Source organism: Anas acuta, chromosome 25 (genome assembly GCF_963932015.1).
Source record: "Anas acuta chromosome 25, bAnaAcu1.1, whole genome shotgun sequence".
NCBI lineage: Eukaryota > Metazoa > Chordata > Aves > Anseriformes > Anatidae > Anas > Anas acuta.
Window position 1 is genome coordinate 1,022,050 of NC_089003.1, and position 20,340 is coordinate 1,042,389.

General features: G+C 54.5%; 1 protein-coding gene across 4 annotated transcripts; it reads right to left on the reverse strand.

Annotated features, from left to right (window-relative positions):
• Positions 1-64: 64 nt before the first annotated feature.
• On the reverse strand, positions 65-19,959 carry PIP4K2B (phosphatidylinositol-5-phosphate 4-kinase type 2 beta). Of its 4 annotated transcripts, XR_011089886.1 has the most exons (12): positions 19,791-19,950; positions 12,778-12,875; positions 12,298-12,394; positions 8,981-9,133; positions 8,309-8,455; positions 7,853-7,891; positions 6,626-6,739; positions 5,992-6,250; positions 5,529-5,632; positions 3,167-4,904; positions 2,598-2,634; positions 65-1,766 (listed from the first exon to the last, which is right to left on the reverse strand). XR_011089886.1 is itself a non-coding variant. In XM_068660686.1 (10 exons), exons 1-10 carry the CDS (start codon positions 19,809-19,811, stop codon positions 4,824-4,826), a joined length of 1,113 nt encoding a protein of 370 aa, XP_068516787.1. In that variant the 5' UTR covers positions 19,812-19,959; the 3' UTR covers positions 65-4,823. The 4 variants fall into 4 exon arrangements, 1 of the variants encoding a protein (XP_068516787.1); XR_011089885.1 differs by having other exon boundaries at positions 65-2,634; XR_011089884.1 differs by having other exon boundaries at positions 2,598-4,904.
• Between the last annotated feature and the right edge of the window lie 381 nt (positions 19,960-20,340).

A 20,340-nucleotide genomic window follows, 5' to 3' on the forward strand; every position in this document is an offset into this window, starting at 1 on the left:
CATGCCTCGTGGAGTACCAGCTGATCAGTAGAACACTACACAGCACCGCAATGAGGAACAGATGTACACAAAGTTTTAATTTTATTTTTCTCTGGTTGGAGACTCATCTTGTAACATGCATGCATTTCAAAACAGTAACAGTGTCTCAAACTGCTCCTAGCAAACAGACAAGCACAGAGGACTTAAAATTCCTATTTAAAAAACAGCAGTGAAAAAACCTAGAATGCATTTTTTTTTTTTTTAGTTTTAAACTTAATTTATTCACATTTTTTCAGTTGCACTGATTAGCCCTGCCCACCCTTGTAACCTGTGTGTAATACACTCACTTGACACAACTCCATCCAGCTGCATTTAGCGGTGTGCAGCTAAACAAAGACCAGCACAAGTTCTGAGTGGTGAAAACCGAAACCACTAAAAACGACGGATGACCAGAAGTTGGTTCCCCACGCGTTGCCATTGCTATTACACAAGAATTCATTTCAAAGAGCAAGGAAAATCAGTAGTGGCTAATATGGATACTGGAGAATGGCTCTGCAGAAGTAGGGCAAGGTGACAGGCAAACCTGAAACGGGGCATTAAGACACGGCTGGGGAGAAGAGAGCTGTTTTGTTTTTGGAGCTTAGCATCGTAACGATCTGTCACAGATGGGTTACGCAGTGTTGCAAACCAAGTTTTAGTACACACACTGACTTCTGAAAGGTCTGTACCACCTCAGGGTTGAACACTTTGACCTGTGTGCAGCTTGAAGGGAAGCTTCCATAAAGGCTGCTCAGTAGTCACAGGACTGGGAGGCAGCTGCTGAGACTGAGACACGTCCCCTACACCAAACACGGCCCATAACTACCATACAGCCTCACTTCATGCCTTAAACTGGGCTAAGAGGAGAGACCCCATCACAGTTCCCACTGGAAGTAGCTGGGGCAGCGCTCTGGAGGGGAAAGCAGAGCTTTTCTCCCAGACAACAAAGTAGTAACTCAAGGGCTGTAGTGCTCTTGCTGGCTACGATAAACCAAATTAAAAGCAGGATGCTCAGATGTGGGAGTACAGCCTCACTTACAGGAACCCAGGAGTCACCTACTGCCCCAGAATTTTCCTTGTGAGCTATTTCGTGCTCATGGCAATTACAATTAAAACCTGATCAATCAGAGACTGTCTGTGAGCCAAGAGGGGAGGATTCCCCTGCTCCTGGCCATGAGAAGTGAACTCCCACTGACACTTGGTACATATCGAGCTGCCTGGCACTGACACGAAGGCTGGGTGCTGCCTGCTACCTCCAAACATGGGGCTCCTGTTAAAGGGTGACCCATCAGCGTTCTCGAGTGGTTTTTATTGCACTAAAGGGGCAGAACAGCACTCAAACAGTGACTGCACTCTGCCTTCTTCCTCTCCTACTCTTCTTTATGCCCTAGGAGCTATCTCAGCAGGGAAGAGGCAAGCTCTGGCTTCAAAGCAGTTTGTAGTCCTTAAATTTGGACATTTTTGGCCCATGTTCAGAAAGAGAGAGGCCCCCAGCCCAGGCAGGACGATGGATCGAGCAGCTCCCTTCTGACACACACTCACCCTGCCCTCAGGCACTGGAGTCACTCTGCCCACTACAGTTTTCTTCCTTTTTGAAACTCCAGCTGACCAAAGAATCGCACTGCAACTTGAGAAATCCTGCACTACGCCAGGGATCAGAGCGAGCTGCCTACCTACTGCAACTCTTGCAGCCGAGGGTGGTTGTCAGTCAACCGCACTTCAGTGTAAAGTGTTCCGCAGGGTACATGCTACAGACAGAAATATCTACATTCAGCCAACTAGAACTAAATTCACACCAGAAACAGACAACAAACTAGCACAAGCAGTTGTAAAACCAGAATTGAAAGGGCTGGGTTTTCTTTTTAAATACTTGAGTTAAAAAAGTGACCTAAAACAAGATTAAAAAACAAAACAACAACAACAACAAAAAAAGAAAAGAAAAAGTCCCTTTTAAAAACAAATCAAATATTTGCAGCTTCACCTCTTATTCTGGTAATAAAAATACTGTCTAGAAACAAAAATTAGCATTTTTAACATAATGCTACCTCTCAAAATGTAAACAATATACAAAATGCTTACGTTAAACAAAGTTACATACCTGGGTAATACATCATTAAGTGAGAAAATTGCATTTAATTACTTTAATACACACAGTATGGCAACTTGACAGAAGTGGCAGAATTGGGGAAGTGCTAAAGTGAATGGAGTTCATGGGGCTTTTTTGTATCACTCGGGCCAGAGACATCCAATTTAATTCTAGCAGGAGTTTGTTCAGAGCGGAGTACGAAAATACAGTTAGCTGCTCTTAAGCCCTTGGGATCAGGAGTTCTGTAAAGACTGCTGCAGGAATTAACTGCATCTTAATTTCATTGAATGAAATCGTTGCTCCTAGCTACACAAGCTCCATTCTTCTGTCTTTGGGTTGCTTGGTTTTTAGTGTCTCCTCGTAGGATGTCTGCAGTTCACTGATTTCCCTCTCTCTCCTCCCCCCCTTTCTTCTTCCTTTTTAACACATGTTTTAAGGATAAACAGTTTAAAAAATACAAGCTAGTTTCCCAAAAGGAGAACGGCAAACTTACCAGGCCAAAGTTGCAGATTCAATGCAGATTTTTAAAACTGTCAGGAATAAAAAGTGATTGGTATTTAATTTCCAATTGATAGTCAATGTAAGTGCTTATTTTTTTAAGAGAAGAGCAACCGATATAATGCCCACAAAACTAAGCTGACAATACCCTCTAAGTCCTCCCTTTTCAAGGTGTCCTCATACCTGCATTTGTTTTGTGGCTTTGTCAGCTGGGCACCTTAAGACACGAGGCTCTCCGGCCTCTCGGACAGCGGTGCCTTAGCCCCCCACGTTACCCCAAACAGGGACCGGACTACAGAGGCAGAAGAAATTTGTCCCACGTCAAAGGGAATGACCCACGAATGAGTAAAGATTCGTATCCCATTACGACCCCCGATATTCACGTGTGGCTTCCCAGACACCCTATTTACAGTGCACTCCCACGGGCTGACTCTTTAGCCCCCTTTTTGCCCCCTTGGAAGCTGAGACCTGCGGCATCCACAGCGCGAGTGGGGGTCTGGACACAAACACCCAGCCCCACATCCAGAATCCAGACCAGAGCTAGTGTTAGTCTAGGGAAATTACCAGGATGGGATGAGCACCAGTTATCTCTCCAAAGGACCAAGTTCCACACAGCAAACTGTAGCGTTACAGCACAGGACAGACATTCAGAAGAGCTTATTCCCGAAACAAAGGCATATGTGAAAACAGTTCCAAGGCAGATAAGCAACATGGTTCAACTGCAAGAGTTTGGTTCAAAACACTAAATCCTGCTCAGAAAGAAAAAGGAGATTAAAAAAAAGAACCAAAAGATCTGTAACTGCTGTGCAGCGGAGCTAACGAAACCCAAAGCAAGCCTGACAAGCTTGGCTGTGAAAAATATTACAAGCGTTCTGGAGACAAAACAGGACGGGATTCACGCAGATCAGTCCCAGTCTGGGGGGGAAAAGGATCGGGGGAGAATCTGGCGCAAGTGTTCGAATATTTCCACTCCTTGACTGTCGCTCTAGAGAGGGGCATGGAGCAAAGAGAAAAGCCATCCCAGCTCAAGTCCTGAGTCCTCTTGAGCAGCGGGACTGGCTCCAGCCCCAGCCCCCAGCACTCCCCACGGGTGGCGAGTCCAATTCCTTCGTGTGCAAGTCACATTGCCATCAAAAACAAACCAACCAGGCAAAGAACCTCTGTCAGGAAACAAATTCAAGTACCTGTTGCAGATCGGGTGAGTAAGGAAGACTGAACATTAGCTAGATTAACACTGGCAGAACCGCAATGTGAAGCTAGAATCTACGAGACATGGCAATTCCTGACTGAGGTGCAAGAGGGAAATGTTCCAGATAGTCAAATACTATCCCAAACCTACGGGCACAAAACACATTTTGCTTCTTCTTTCACAAACTCTTCATAGCTGGCCAATTTAAAGCACGCTGGCTCTGAGCACATCATCGTCTGAGGTTGTGCAATGTCTCTGCTACTCCTCACATTGTCATTTGAAGTTCTAGGAGTTACACCTTTTTAAGCGATCATCTTTGGTAGATGTTCATTTCCCTCATCTTTCTTGTAAATCAAGTGCAGTTACAAAAAAAAAAAAAAAAAAAAAAAGGTTTTGTTACTTAAATTAACCAAAAAATATAAAGTGTCCCAGTCTGAATTTACCTAAAGTTCAGCGACTCCTCCTTATCAGAGTAATATTTTCCGTCCTCGAAATGGTGAGCTATTTTCCTTCCAATTCCTACCAAGAGGGAAATAAAAGGGCTCGTATGTCTTTCTGTTAAAGACAGTCCAATAATAATAATAATTAAAAAAAAAAAAAGTAGTAGTTTGTGGAATCAGGCACTGCTTCACTCTCACTGGATGTGATCTAGAGCGACCCTTTTGTACAGTGCCACATGTCATATCCCTACGGGAGTCTCTTGATCAGAGAGGAGAAAACGTCATTAGAAAGAGCAGTGCAGCAACAATGCACTTTTCTTGTTTTAAAAAGCCCTCGAATCTACGTCTGGGCACTTCTGTAACAAAAACCCACTTTTCCACCTGGGTCAAGTGGACTGTTGGAGGGTGCACCTAGAATTAGTTTTCTCGTAAGTCACACAGTGCCATGCACTCACCCTTGCTCACACACGCACAAACACACACACACACACCCCACAAGCTGCTACAGTGTCTGTTTTAGTGTCACAGGCTGCGTTCTCTGGTTGGAAGTAGCCCCTCTTCTCTTCATTTTTTCGCTGAAGGCTGAAGATGACTATGTCAGGATATTGGACATAAATTCGTTGAAGCGTTTCGAGTACTGCTCGGGGTTGACGGTGGAGATCTCTGCCCCAGCCTGCAAGGCAGAGAGGAGACAAGTCAGAACACCCTCCTCGGGAGGCAAACCCAACGGGTGGGGGACAGAGGACAGCAGGGAGTGATCAGGACAAGGCCTGGCTGTGCTGGGAGAGACCCACAACAGAGCCTGCAAGTTCTAGGAAAAAAAAAGGTCTAAAGAGATCCCCCAAGCTGATTTTAGCTTCTTCTGGATGTCCTGCAGATCACCGAGTCAAAGCATTGCAGTTGTTCTTTTACGGTTTAAAAGAGGAAGAGCATGAAACACTTCATGTCCCATTAAATTGGGGTTTTTGAGCCCTTTTGGGAAGTTCGAAGTTGATGCCAGGGAAGAGGCCTGGCCCCAAATGCAGTGTGAGGCAGACTAGAGGCATGGTAATTATTTGTTCTGCTCCAGGAAGGAGCAGGGAACCTCGGGTCTTGCTGTCCACCAACCAGAGGGAAAATCTTCCAAGACAGGCTGAGGAGACAGTGAAGGAACAGCAGTTCTTGGACATGGGATCACCACAGGATTCCCATACTGGTAGAAAATCGGTGTCAAAAGGCACCACACACACACACACAGGCACTCAGGCAAAGCAGAAGCCCCAGAGCCCATCCTCCCTGCAGGCAGCAGGCTGCTTACCCCATGTTTCACCGTTTTGGCAGCGTGTGCAGCTTTCTTCTTCGCATCGTATGGCGTAAGGATGTCTATGATGGCCATGAAGTACACTTCCTTCTTGGGGGCACCTAGCGAGGCAAGAGAGTTGCTGGCACACCCCGAGCTGTGAGCGAAGCCCGGCTGCACCCCCCCTCCTTAAGAAACACAGGGCAGGTCTGTGTCAGTGCGACCAGCAGAGAAAGCAAGGCAGCTGGAGGCTGGGGAAGGGCAGAGAACGACTGGAAAGGGCACAGCAGAGTCCCCCACACTCCCTGAACACTTAACTGCTCTCCAAGCATCACTTCCAACCTTTCAAACTCAACACTCCCACACTCGGCAGGGTCCCTGTCCCTCTGTGACCGCCCTCTGCTCCATGTAGCTCAGGCAGGCCAGAGGACACCCCCCTGCCCTCCAGACCCTTTTCGGGGCAGTGTTCCACAGTACTCACTTTCGTGACTTTTCATGGCATAGACGTCCACAGAAGGATCGAACTCCCCAGGCCCAAAGAAGCGAGGGTAGTTGAGGAGGTTGCCAGGGCTGTCGGGGGGCGTGCCGTAGGAGGAAATGGGGTTGCCTCCAAGGCCGTCGTTCTCGCACTCCTCATCCTCTGCCCGATCCTCCACCTCCATCTCTTCCTGCTCTGCTCGGTCAACATCGTGGATCCCGACCAGCAGGCTGTAGTCCATAATCTTCAGCTGAGCTAAAAACTGGGAAAAAGAGGTGAGTGGGGAAAAGAAAAAGAAAAGAGTTTCCATGTGGGATCAGAAATCCTCAGTCCGGCCCCTCCCAACATCTCCCTAAGAAAGGGCAGTAGTGAAAGCTAAACCCTTTTATTAGACTACTTATTATTTACTATTCATTTTTAGACTATTTATTATTTACTAATTAGATTAGACTCTACTGCACAGAATCTACCCAGGCCCTCGGACGCCCTCTGCCACCAGCACAATCCTGACTGATTTGCCTGGCTGGTGCAGGAGCGACCTGCTGCTCAGCCCCTGCTGCACTGCTTGGGCCAGAGGCCCCAGAATCCAGGTGTGGGAGGCACACTGGGAGTAAAAGCTGTCCCCAGGAAACTCTACCTCCACATCCCGCTTCAGCTTTTCCAGGAAGTTCTTTTTACTCTCCTCCCCAACGTGCAGCTTCTGACCCTCATTCAAGAAGTCGTTGTCCTTGAACGTTGGCAGATCCTTGGCCTACAACAAAAAAACAAAAACCCCGTGTCAAATTCTCCACGCCCCAGAGGAAGGCAGGTACACTGCTCCTTCAGCCACGTGCTGATAATGCTCAGAGACCGAGCGTGGGGTGGCACCAGAACATCTCCTGCCTGTTTGTAAGACCTCATCCTGTCCACTAAGCATGAAAAACGCAAGAGGCAGAGCACAGCACATCCGTGTGCTCCCTGTACCTCAGGGGAGGTGAAGGGAGACAGAGAGCAACTCAGCTTTAAAGACTGCCAGGGAGATGTGCTGCAGGCTGACAGCTGGGCTCCAGCCAGAGACGATCCAACCAGCTCCCAGAATAGACAAGAAATGCATTTTGTTGTTTTCTGACTGGGGGAAGAAAAAAAAATGCTTCTTTCCCTGAAGACTTGCAGAAAAAATTAAAACCACTGTGTTTTGAGGAATTTGTTTGCAACGGGCCCCGAGGAGTTCTCAAGGATATAGAAGATACAACCCCTTGTGCAACTGGGAATTCAGTTATTTTCTTCTCAGAATGATGTATGAGCGTGCGGTGGCTTTATATAGATCCAACACGAATAGTCTGAGACAAACTGCACGAGCAGAAAAAGCCAGAGACTAAACAGCCAGTGAGCCAGGGATACTTGGGCACCGTGCAGCTGTGCCTTCATGCCAGGGCTGTTGGCGTAAGGGACTTCCTTTGCTTATGACAGTGACTAATTCTGGGACAAGCTGAAATGGGATTCCTCTATGGTCTCCAGCCTGCAAAGGCCATGTGTGTGTGCAAATCAAACAGAAAAGTGGTACCAGGACTTCCCACGGCAGTGTCAGAGCCCAAGTTTTCAGGGGCAGGATTCTTGGCTGCAGGTTCCCCTTAACGGCACCAGGAGCCAATTTTACAAACATGGTGAGATACGCCAAGAATCGGAGAAGAGCTGGGCTGGGTTGTACCATCTCTGCCTAAGCAGTTCCTGGGCACAGCCTGGAAGGTGGCACACACACAGGGTATTGCTCAGGGCCCATTTAACTTTCCCTGCTCAGCACCCCTTGGGAAGAGGGAAGTCAGTGGGATCCCACCTGCTTCCAAAGACCAGGAGGAAGGGAAGGCTGCTCGGGGACAGTCCGTACCTTCTCCTTATCGCTCGCTTCCCTGGATACTGTTGAGCCCTAGCAAAAGAATAAAGAGGTCGTTGTTGCACCATGTTTATATGCCTGAGGAATTTATTGACAGCATTTAAGTCCTTTGTGCAGGTTAAAAAAAAACACAAAACAACAAAACAAAACACAAAAAAACAAACCACCTAACAAACAAAAAAACATGTCTCCCCCCTCCAATACTTTAAAGCCAGTACCAAATCCCTTTTCATGCCTGAGACAGACTTGCAGACCTCCCTGGTGTAGCACAGATTGCTTGGAATGGGGGAATTGAATGATATTTGAGTCTTAAGTGAAGCCCTAGCCAGAGACCCCAAAACCTGAACAAAAAGCAAAGCCCTGGACCTTCTCTAGCAGGTGTTAAAACAACCAACTCTTTCCCACCCAGAAAAGGAGCCCCCCTTTCCGTGACTGCCCCCAGACGCTCACCTTCAGGTCGTATTTCCGATGCACAGTCAGCCTGTGGCTGAACACGTTCCTGGTAACCACCATGTAGGTTTCCACTCCATCCACGGTGAGCCGGTACATGCCAAGGAACTGGGGCAGGAGGGTGTTCCCGTGGCACTCCACGATGAACTGGGGAAGGGGAGAGAAGGGCAGCACTGTCAGACAGAGCCCACCCCCGACAGGACACAGCAGGGCAGGTCTGCTGTTGGCACCGGCCAATATCACTTCTTGGGGTTATGCAAATGTATCTGAAATTAAGGAGCAAAGGGCTGGCAGCTAACACGGGCCAAGGCAGAACATTTCCAGTGGTGCCACTTGCTTCTCTTCCCTGCTGCAAGCAGCTGCCTCCTCCCCAGCCCCTTTGGAAATGCTCATTCAAAGCACTGAGCTCGGAGCTTAGAGGGCTCAGGGAACTTCATCATTCACTGAGGTAGGGGACAGGGTGAGCTGTGAAGGACTCAGAGCTGTGAAGCAGCAGGCTGGCAAGCCCTAGTTGGCTCCCAGGTGTGAAGGAACAACACTGCTTTCCTCTGCAAAAGCTGTTTGCAACCTCCGCCAGGTCGCTCACTGCGCATCCGAGCTCCGGTTCTCCAGCACATCCCAAGCCCGAGCCGTTTGCCACCTCCCCCCCCCAGGGTCCCAGCCTCCCCCTACCTGATGGTACTTCTTTAAGATGTTGTGCATCTCCGCCACGTCCTCGCTTGACACCGCCTTAATGACGAACCTCCTGTCGTAGGTGGTGAGGAAGCGGGCCCCGCAGCGGCCCTGGCTGTCGCTGTTCACCGGGGCGCTTCGTGTCACCGAGTTCTGAGGGAAACAGAAGAGAAATGTGAGGAGGAGGAGAGGCAGGAGCTGCCACCCCCCTGGAGAAGCAAGAAGAGCAGTCTCAGAAGGCAGACGAGGCACGGGTGACCAGGACCAGCTCCACGGCCTGGCTCTGGAAGAAAATCCAGCCCAGGGATGTGATGCTTCACCTTTGTAGCCGTGGCCGTGTCCCAGCCCAGCTCCCGAGCACACACACAAACCAGCTGTGACAATCAGAAAACATCTTCGAGCTCAGCACTGCTGAGGTTAAAGCCCACTTGACTTATTGAGAAGTCTGAACGTGGAGTTCAGAGCTTTCACCTAGGCCTTCACTTTGTTAACATTGTCCTACTCCAGCACCTGGCATGCACTTCTGAAGATTATTATTCTTATTCTTTAACTAATTGGTTTTTAAGAAGGCAGTATCAAAAGAGGTTGGACTCAATGATCTAGAGCTCTCAACCTATAAATTCTGTGATTCTGTGAAAACTTCTCAGGATTTCCTCCTGGGAAACAAAGAGCTGTCAGGATATTTCCAGGGTTCAAGTGAAAAGGGAACAAAATGAATGAGCGGCCTGCCTTCCTTCCCACCCCAAAGCAACGCCCAAGCTGGCAAAAGTCTCAGGAACTCTTCACAGGTCATTCAGAAAGCAGAAGCCAGTTATTCCTACAATCGGATGAAACGGATTGTGAGTATAAATAGCCTGGCTGTTCCTCCAACAACCAGCAGCATCTGTCTTCATCTCCCTGTCTCCACCCTTAGCAACGAAGCACTGCAGCTCCTTTTGGTCCGTGCAGCACAATTGGAAAATCCCAAGCAGACCGCAGAGCAGCTGCCTGCTTCCTTCCCTGAGCCACACCACGCTCTGTTCTCATCCACCCCGATCCCTCTGCCCAGGTGGGAGGACTTTCTGTGAGCCCCATCCTTCTGTTCAACCACTGCTCTCCCACACTAACCCGAGCAGGTTGCCAGGCTCCTCTGCCACTGCTCAAAAACCACTTTCCAGTTACCTGCGTGTGCTCAGGAGCCATTTTGTCAACCCCCAGTACAAGGCTCAAACTGGTATTTCCTCGCCACTGGTGCAGCTGGGGACAGCTGTGCTCCCAGACACAGCAGCAATGACACCTGAACCGCAGTCGTTAGCTCGAGGTGATGTCTTTCGGGGTCTCAGGGCTGGCAGAGCAGCCCGTGATGTATTTTTTTAGCTTCCCGTTACACCGTTCTCGCCTCCTTTCAGCTGTCTGAGGAGCAGACAGCAGAGGGAGCCTGCTCTTCTGCAGACAGAGCGAGCAGAGCCTGCTGCGACCGAGGGATTTACCGTGTCACGCTGCAAGCGAGCCCAGAGGTTTCCTTTCAGAAGGAGGCATTTAAAGCCTTTAAAACTTTAATGAAGCAGGGGAAAAACTCTGCTCCTGCCAATGGCTTTAGAAGCTGTCAGGAAAATAAAGGCAAACAAAAAACCCTCACTTCTTGCTGACATTTGCAAACGAGGCCGTGCTACACAGTTTAATCACCCCTCACCTCAAAACCACAGAGCGTTTCTGCTGGAGGAGATGGGAAGCAGAAACTGTGACCACATATGGACATTACCAAACTCCCAGCCCTTAGGTTTACTTCATTCCCTTCCTGTCATTTCCACCTCCTCCAGAGCTGGAGCGTTATATTTAGCATCCTGGCTCAATTCCCACTGCATTTTACCCACCTGAATTTAGCTCGATAAATGTTTTCTGCTTTCTGTTCTAACCAGACACTTTTAAACAGCCGAACGGCTCTGCCCGAGGTGGAAGGAGCAATCCTTCGGAGCAACAAGTGAGGTGTAAAGGACACACCAGGTCATGGGAACCAAGAGGGCTGGGGGTGCTCCTACAGCACCTCCTACGGTTTTGACCACTTCTTAAACACAAAGAGAAAAAAACTTCCAAAATATACTACAGGAGATGGATGGGGAGAAAGAATAATTAGGAGAAATCACTTCACTGCATGCAAGGAGTGCATTAAGGGGCATGGAGGGGCAGGGAGCAGAGGAGGAGGACGGTCCCCAGCAGCCAGCAGAGGTGAATCTGGGACACAGAAAAAGAAGCAAAAAGCCCCTGGCACCGATGCCGGTGTCCTCAGAGGTTGTCCCTTCTCATGGAGGGACCCGAGAGCTCTCCCCTGGGTCTGGGGACGGGGCAGAAAAGAGGTGCAGGTGCTATGCATCTGCTCCTCGTGCCACGAGACCAGGAACCAGGTGGGGTACACCCAGTTCCTCACTAAGCTAAGCAAACCCAGCTCTTTTTTTCCATCAAGCTCAGAAGAGGAGCTGCTCAGGCAACAACCTAGACATGGGGAGACCTCTGAGAGTCGTGGGGAAGGCGCACACACACGCACAAGTGGCCGTACCACCAGGGAGAAGCAGCCCAGTGAGATTCACGGGGAATACAGAACAGAAAGAGCACGAAGCTTGCAGCCCTCAGCCCCGCCAACGTGCCGCTCTGTGCTGGCAGGTTGCTGAGGATTTTGGTTGAAGCCCTCGGCCACTCGGTGCTGGCACCATGCCCGCCTGTATCAAGGGCAGCGGAGTGCCAAAGATAAGGGCTTTAATTACCCAGCACTCGGCCGGCTAAAGGCCACGCAGCGATCAAAGCCACCCTCTTCTGCCCTGCTGGCTTTCCCCTCATCTAAGTGGCCTCTGAGCAGCGGGTTCTGCACAGCCTCCTGTGCGTGAGACTGCACCCAAGGGTGGCCCTGCTGGCACAGATGCAGCTTAAATCTTTCACTGGATTTAAGCCCAGCTGTGTTAATAGAAGGAAACGGCTCCTCTCCAAGGCAAGCTGGAGCCCCCGGCCTTGGTGGATGTGTCCCCAAGCAGCAGCCACCCGGACAAACCCAATTCAGCACCTAAAGCAGCACCCAAACCTACAGAAACACGACAGGCTCATGTTCCCTGCAGATCTGGCTCGTTGTTATCCCCCAGCCCCTGCCCACACTGTGAGCTCAGAGCAGGGATCATCTTTTCGTCCTGTGATTGCTCCGCTGCTGGGGGACAACGGTAAAACCATTCAAACCGTGATCATAAACCCAAAAAACTGACCACAAATAATGTTGGTACTGTGTTTTCTCCCCCAGCTTTGTTATTCTGTCCCAGAGAATGGATTCAGGAGGGCAGGGAGAGGAGAGAAGCTACCTGGTAGTCTTGATCGTCAATCCCAAATCTTTCCCGGAGGTTTCGGAACACCAGCGGGCAGTACTCCTTAAATTTAAAGCGACTTGGCAAGTTCTCCCTAGGGCAAAGCAGAGCAGAGATCCTTGTGAAACGATCAGCTGGTGAAACCAGGCTCCCTTCGCCTCCCACTGCATCACCCACCCCGGATATCCAAGCCCCCTCCTGCCCACGAGGGCCCCGTTCTGCAGATGTTTGCCCCTTTTTGGATGCCTGCAGAAGTCATCTGGTGCAGGACTGCTGGCAGGAGCCTTGGCTCAGAGGCCCTGTGGATGAGGGTGCCTGCCTTACAAGGACCATGTCCCCGTGTCCTGCTACGTGCTCCTGGCAGCGCCAGATCCTCTTGGCATTAGAGCAGGGAACAAATCCCAAAGGCCTCCACCCCACCAGCTGCCCCTACACAAAGGGTTTTAGTTACAAATAAGCTGTGGAGCTCAGGCTTACTTGTTAAATAGATGATTGTCCACCTTGATCTTACTGTAGGCTTTGAAGTCGTCGGGCATCAGCATGACAGGGACGGGAACGTTGCTGAGTTCATTGATCTGAAAGAGAAAGGAAAAGCAGACTCAAAACCGCCAAATTCCACCGCCCCGCAGCTACCATCCATGGGTTCACGGGACGCCAGCTGCCCCAGGAGCTGGTTTTGCAGGGCTGTAACCCCTCGGGCTGCTCAGACACCTCTCACTGAATCGATCATGGGGCGAGTGCTCCCCAGCCACCCTCAGCCCTTTCCTCTGATCGTTTAGGATCCAGCTTAGAATCGAGCCCAACCTACAGACCAAGAAACGGCAGATTTCATGTCTCAAATAATTCCCCTTTGCCTTTATTTGGGAAGTGTTGCATCACTTCTGGACTAGTTCTCAGTGCTACAAGCCACGGATGGGCAGCACCCTCAGCGCGAGCAGCCGGCACACGGAGCGGGCAGCGCCGCACAGCTCCCTGCGGGTGCTGTTTCCATGTTTGCTGTCTCTGGTTGCTCTTATCCCACCTTCTCCGGAGGGATGAGTCACTCCACTCGATTGTTTTTGCTCCTCAGCCATGTGTGGCAGCCACAGGGACAGAGGGGAGCAGAAGAACCAACGCTCAGCCAGGATCCTACGGGCGGGCTCACGCCGCAGCACCCCACGGCCACCACTGCTGGTGGTGCTGGGCTGCCCTGCCCCAGGCAGTGCCCTAACGAGGAGCCAGAGCTCGAGAGCAGGCAGTGCTGGAGAGCTGCAGGCAGCTCTGGCAGCTGCCAGCTCCGGGTTCTGCTCCCAGCACCCAAAGCCCAGCAGAACGGGTGACCCCCAGCAGGCCCGGCACCTTCCTGCCACCCAGGGATGGGGTGCCGGCTGCCAGCCTGGGGACACGGAGCCCAGGGCTGGGGCTCCCTGCGTGCACAAACAGCCCGGAGATGCTGCCACGTCTCCTCCAAGGAGCTGGAGACAAAAAGAAGCAGGAAGAAACCATCCTGCAGCGGGATCCGTGGCACAGCTCAGCTCCGCGAGGGGCACGGAGGCGCACGAGGCCGCCCCGACGAGGTGGGCACTTTTCACATCCTCTCCCCGTCGCTCCCGATGGAAAAACCAGACCAGATTTAACAAACGTCAGACTGGAAAGACACAGACACGCGCCGCAAAGAGGAACGGTGCCTATTTTCAGAGGCTGCCATCCCACACAGCAGAGCAGCGGAAAGGAAAGCGGCCGCCGCTCCGCCAAGAGCCCCGCCGGTGCTCCCTGAAGCCCTGCCCAGTATTTTTCCTTCACAGCAGCACCCAGGAGCATTGAGCACTCCCATGAAGTGCTTCAGGACGTGTGGGGAATGCATAAATCACGTCACACGCCTCCCTGGGCTGTGATCACAGCAGAGCAGGAGGCCAAAACCCCCCTGGCTTCAGCCACGGGCTTCATCCTGCACTGAGTGAGCCCTTGGGTGAGAAGGAAAAGGAGAAGGAAAAGGAGAAGGAAAAGGAGAAGGAAAAGGAGAAGGAAAAGGAGAAGGAAAAGGAGAAGGAAAAGGAGAAGGAAAAGGAGAAGGAAAAGGAGAAGGAAAAGGAGAAGGAAAAGGAGAAGGAAAAGGAGAAGGAAAAGGAGAAGGAAAAGGAGAAGGAACAGCACCGGTGGGAGTCTCCCAAACCCCGGGGTCCAGGTCTCAGCCCCAGCGAGCCCCCTGCTGTCACCTTCCCACTGGCAGAAAGGGGAAGAGAAAACTGCTAACCCTGTGCCAAGCCAGAGGTGCTGCCTCCAGCCTGAGATGAAGCACGGTTTGGGGCTGACTGATTGATTTGTTCAGTACGACGGACGTGCCCTGCGTGCTCCCACAACTCTGGTGCTTGATGCTTTTCTCAAGATCCCAGGAGAAGAGGAAGGAGAAGCCCCCATCCCGTGCCGTGGGTAGGGGAGACCCCAGCCCTGCCTTCTCGCGGGGCAATCCTGCAGATGGCAGGGCCTGGCATCACAGCAACACCACCCAAAAACACCAAACCTGGCCCCAAAGCAAGCAGAGAAGAGCAGCGGCCAGCGCTGCCCCACAGGGCTCCTCTCCTGCACTTATCGTGGTGGAATCTGAGCAGCCTCGGGGAGCGCCGTGACGAGCGCCTGGCACACGTCTGCTCTCTCGCCTTCTCCCCAGGCAGCGGCGTGCAGCAGCTTAAATATAGCAGAGCGTGGCCCCGGGCATTTATGGCACGGGAGGCAAGGTCACAGCAAGGTGCCCAGCACCCAGGTGCCCAGCGCTCCCTCGGGACCCCGCTGTCCCCCCCCGGGTGGATCCTGTCCGTACCAAGCGTGCCCGGAGCTCGGGAGCTCTCCACGGGGCTGGCCTCGAGGTGGGCAGAGGGGTCCCGGGCAGGGCTGTGCCTGGGGCATCTCCACAATGCCCTCCTGCAAAGGATTTAGAGGTCTAAAGCTGTAAAAACCTCGGAGGTGCTGCTGTGGAGCACGAGCTCCTGGTGCCAGCGCGGTGCTGGCTTTCTCCAAACCATCCAGCCCTTCAGACCAAACCTGTCTTTGAATCCTCTTGCACACAAGTCAGTTTTTGCAGGGTTTCCTCACGCCAGGAGCTTCCCATTTCCCCGCTGGGCAGAAAGCACAGACAACCCAACGGGGATCAGCCCCGGGCTGACAGCACCACCGAGAAGAGCATCTTGCTGCTGCCACCTGCACCCTGCAGCAGCTCCCACGAAACTGGTCCTGCCCCAGCTCACAGCACGCAGGGCACAAACCCGACGGCCTCGCAGAAAACCGGGCACACAGCGGGCTGGGAGGGTCCCAGGGGATTTAAAACCAAGCCTCATTTCAGACAAACCGCCTGGCGTCCTCACCAGGCATTGCTGCAGGGATGCTTCATGACTCTCAGCGGGTTTCTCACCTCCTTCCGAGACCAAAGGGCAGCCCCGTGCCCGGAGCTGTCCCAGCAGGGGACAAGGCAGCGGGTGACAAGGTGTCAGGACAGCAGCAGGCGAGGGAGGCAAGAGGAGAGCCCCCCCCTTCTCCCCTGAGCCCCAATTCTCCCTCCTTGCCCCTTTGCCTGGCAGCAGAGGAGCAGTGGTCAGCAGGACCCTGGTTTATCCGCGGCTGATCACTTGTCCCCGCCGCCAAAGCCAATTCCTTTGTCAATAAATCACACATCCATACCCCGTGCCGCTCGGGGACAGCTGTCAGGACGGATGGGCCAGGCACAATTTGGTTTCAAAACCTGACTGGAGCCTCAAAGTGGCAATTACCATTAGCAAATGGATGGGAAAACGCGATTTGTTTGCTAACAGGATCCAGATGATGGAGCGTGAGAGCCTCCTCTCCAGGATTCTTTACGACAGGAACTCGTGCAGGAAAATCCCAACGCTTTGTTCCTCTCGCTGCCTTTCAGCCCAGCACCTCCAGGTAGCTCCTGGATGCCAGCTCCACCTCACAGCACCCTGAGGAAGCAGCTGGGAGACAGGCAGCAAAAAAATCACCTCCACCAGCACGGAGACGAACCCAAATCTGCAGCAAAACTTGGCAGCTCTCAGCACGGAACAACCAGGCAAGGGCGAGAGGGAGAAAACCCCCCGTTTTTCCATGAATTAGAGCATGATTAATCAGCAGCCAGCCCAACAAACCCCCGTGCTGTGGAAGCTGATTCTTGGAGTCAATAATTTCTACCAGCGCCCTGGGGATGCCGGCGTGCCTTGAGAGAGAGAGGGAAGCTCCCGGTGGCCGCGGAGCCTCCTCTTTGGGATCAAAGCACTCAGAAGCCTGCTGGCGAGCAGCCCCACACCCTGATGGGCTGCAGCACGGGCAGAGCAGGCAATATTGTACCCCCGGGGGGCAAACGGGGCTGAGGAGCACAAAGATTCAGCCTCCTACCTGCAGCCTGCAGCGGTGCTGGCTCCTGAGCCCCGCGCTGCTCGCTGAGCTGCCTCCCAGCAGCTCCCTCCTGATTTCCCCCAAGGGAAGCAGCTCCTGGAGGCCCTGCTTTAAAAGAAGGTCCCCCGGGACCCACCAAGCCCTTAACACCGGCTACCATCGCCCCCACCACGTGCTGTGCTCTCCGCAGGTCTGTCAGAGCTGGAGGGGATGAGCCCCTGCTGCCTGCCCCGTGCCAGTCCCAATTTATTGGGCTTCCCCTTCTCGATTCATGGCAGATGCTTCTGTGCTTGTTGCAGCCAGGGCAGCACCGGGAACACCGCAGAGAGGGCAGGAGCGTGCTGCAAATCCCAATTTTGCACTCGAATGCCAACGAGCCGCGCTTTGTGCCGGTTGGCGCCGCTCCTGCGGGGCCGAGGAGATCGGCTGCTGCCTCCGCCAGGACCCTGAGGCCTCGGGCGAGATCTGCAGCACCAGCAGAGGAGATCACCCCCTTTGCAACAGAAACGGGATTTTTTTTAATGCCTGCCAGCATCCCCAGACCCTCAGGGATCTGGGAGGAGCGGCGTCGCGCCCCACCGAGGCTCTCCCCCCGCTGCCGGGGGGCTCCCGAGGAGGCACCAGGAGCAGGGAGCCGCGGAGCTGCGTCGCCTCCCCCAGTGCCATGACAACAGCAGGCACGAGCAGAGCTTCCACGGAGCCATCTCCACGTTTCCCGGATCGCTCACCGCTGGCGAGCAGCTGACAGAGGCAGAAATCGAGGGCGAAGCTCCAGGACTCGGCTCCCTCCTCTTATCTGCATTATCCCACGCGGGGTCCTCTCCCCTCCGTGGTTTTCTGGCTGGAAATCCGGCTGCTGGGCTGACACCACCCACGTTTGGCCCCGTTTACGCCAGCCTCGGCCCCACCCTGGCTCTGATTGCTCTCAGTGTTGGCTGGGGACCACCGGGACGGCCCGGACCCAGCTCAGGATTTGCACAGAACCGCTTGGAGGAGGTGTTCCAGACCCAGCTCCTGCTCTCCAGGCGCTAACATCGCAGCTCCAGATGCTCCCCAGCCCCTCTCCAGCCCCGTGGCTGCTCCCGGTGCTCCCCAGCCCTCTCCTCCTGCACTCGCAGCAGCTGCGGGTCCGCCTGCTCCAACACCAGGCAGGGCCGACCCGCTGCCAGGCTGCCTTAATGGACCCAGGAGAATTTCCTCACTCAGCAGAGACGGAGGATTGCATAAAACGCTCGCTTTGTTTGTTTGTTCGATTCGTCCACGGGAAAGTTCATCCCAACGCCACGTTTCTGACAGCGCTTTGTGCCGCAGGGACCCCGGGGCAGGTCCCACAGCCCCGGGATCCACCCCGCCCTGAAAAACTGGGGTGTAGAATCCCCCATAAGATACCTAACGATGTTCAAAGCCTCTCCTGAAGGTCCTCACGGGCTGCCCAGACCCATCTGCTGGGGCAGCAGCAGCAATTCTGCTTGCTGGATAAGCGGGACACCAACACCTCGCCCTGCTCTGCGCAGCTGTGGGTGTGCTGAGCAAACACAAACTCTCCGGCACGGCCACGCCAGCTCCCGTGGCACCCCAAGGCTCACCCCAACGCAAGCCGAGAGCAGCGGCAGCGAGCTGGAGGAATAAAATAAGAAAGAATCTGCTGGGAAACGCTGGGTGCCTGCCCGAGGGTGAGGAGGTCACGGCTGAAGTTTGCTGAACCCTTCCCCAGCCCCTCGGGGTATGGTGCTCGTTTCTGGCAGCGGTTCCTTAATAAACTCATCCGATGCAGCTCGTTGCCTTCAGCGTTCCCCCACAGCCATCATTTTGCCTCCTTCCCAGTGCCCGAGCGTTTCACCAAGTGCTCCAAAAGTTACAGCGCCCTGACCCCGAGCCTAAAAATGATGCCAGAGCTCCCAGCACTGGGCAGCCACAAAGGGGCCATCTCGCTGCCACCGAGCAGCAGCCGGCCCTAGGAGCCCACAAACGGAACCGGGAGGAATCTCCCCGATTTCCCCGTTTCTTCCCAGCTCCTAACAGCATCGCTGATCAAAGCCAGCGAGCAGCAAGCACTGGGAAGATCCTTTGAGGAAGACAATGCGGCGCTGAACTGCGCTTGGGAGCTCTCATCCCATTGTCACGCGAGCTGGGAACGTAATTCTGTGTTTCCAGAGCGTTATTTGCTTCTGCAAATAAACCCAGACCCTTTTCGCTCTCTAGGAAACCCCCGTTAATGCAATAGGGAAACGGGTCCCTGAACCTGAGGGTGCATCCACCGAAGGGATGAGGATCCTGAACCCTTTGGGCACCCGGAGCACCTCCCGGAGCAGCAGCCACTGCTTGCATCCCTGCTGCCCTTCCCGTGCCGGGTCTGTGCCAGCCCCTACAGATTGGGGAGGCTTCCAGAGGAGACCATGAAGACGGGCAGCTCTTAGGGCTGCTCTTAGGGATGAGCAGCGGAGGTGGCCCCGGAGGCATTTCCCCGGGAGCTGCCCCCGGTACCGACCCCCGGGGGAAACTGAGGCTGGGCCCCAGGAGCACAGGGCCGGGGTCCTGGCAGCTGAGAGCCCTAAAGCAGAGGGAGGCGGGTGGCAAACGGTGCCCGAGGGTTTTAGGATGGAGCTGGGAGACGTCAGGGCTCCCGCACAGCCAACGAGGGGAAGCAGGGGGATGAAGGGGAGCCTCCCCCTCAAAAAAAAAAAGGCAGGGCCCCGAGTGAGCAGGCGGGGGGCTGAGGAGGGGGCGCGGAGCTGGGGGGGGCTGAGGGAGGGCCCGGGGGGGGGCTGAGGAAACTGGGGAGGGGACGGGCCCGGGGGGACACGGGGATGGGGGGGGGCAGGAGGGGTCGAGGGGGTCTGGGGGGGGTCTCAAGGGGACCGGGGGGGGTTCCATGGAGCCCCCCTCATGGGGTGGGCACCCAGGGGCCGGGATGGGGGGGGTGTGGGGAGGATATAAGGGGGGTGTGGGGGGGTGGGAGCCCCTTGGTGAGGGCCTGGGGAGGGGGGGGGACCGGGGGGGTGTGGGGGAAACTGGGGGGAACTGGGGGGGCTCAGGGTAACCGGGGGGGTCCAGAGGGGAACCGGGGGGGGCTCGGGGGGACCGGGGGTGAACCGGGGGGGGTCCGGGGGGTCCCGGGGGCCGCTCACCGTGTGGTTGGCCCCCCACATGAGGACGCTGAGCAGCGGCTCGGAGGCCCGGAACAGCTTCACCTTCTGGCACACGAAGTGCTTCTTCTTCGTCTTGGTTTTGCTGGCGCTCAACGCCGAGCTCAGCCCCCCCACGACCCCCCCACCCCCCCCCTCCACCCCCTCCTCCTCCTCCTCCTCCCCCCCCCCCCCGCTGCCGCCGAGCCCCCCGCGCAGTTCGAGGCCATGGCGGAGCCCCCGAGCCCCCGGCCGCGCCCCCCCCCTCCCCTACCGCATGGTCCCGCCCGGCGCGGCGCCTCCCCCCCCCCCCCCCCCCCCACAGCCCCAATGGTACCGCCCAGCCCCTGTCAAGCCCCGGCTCCGGCCTGGCCCCTCGGCTCCCCCCCCCCCCCGCCTCGCTGCGGTGGTTCCGTCCCCGCCTCCCTGTCTTTTTTTCAGCTTCCCCCCCGCCGCCTGCCCCCGCAGTGGTTCGTTCCGCCGCGCCCGGCCGAGCCCCGGCGGCGCCGCGCTGAGGGGGCGCCAAGATGGCGGAGGGAGGGGGCGGGGCTGG

Bases quoted from the DNA above. Each gene is read 5' to 3' on its own strand.
- PIP4K2B (XM_068660686.1), bottom strand. From the start codon at position 19,811: ATGTGGGGGGCCAACCACACG. The intron at 12,876-19,790 runs GTGAGCGGCCCC...TTTCTCTTTCAG, and splicing joins TGTGGGGGGCCAACCACACG to ATCAATGAACTCAGCAACGT. The intron at 5,633-5,991 runs GTGAGTACTGTG...TTGCCTCGCTAG, and splicing joins TGCCATGAAAAGTCACGAAA to GTGCCCCCAAGAAGGAAGTG.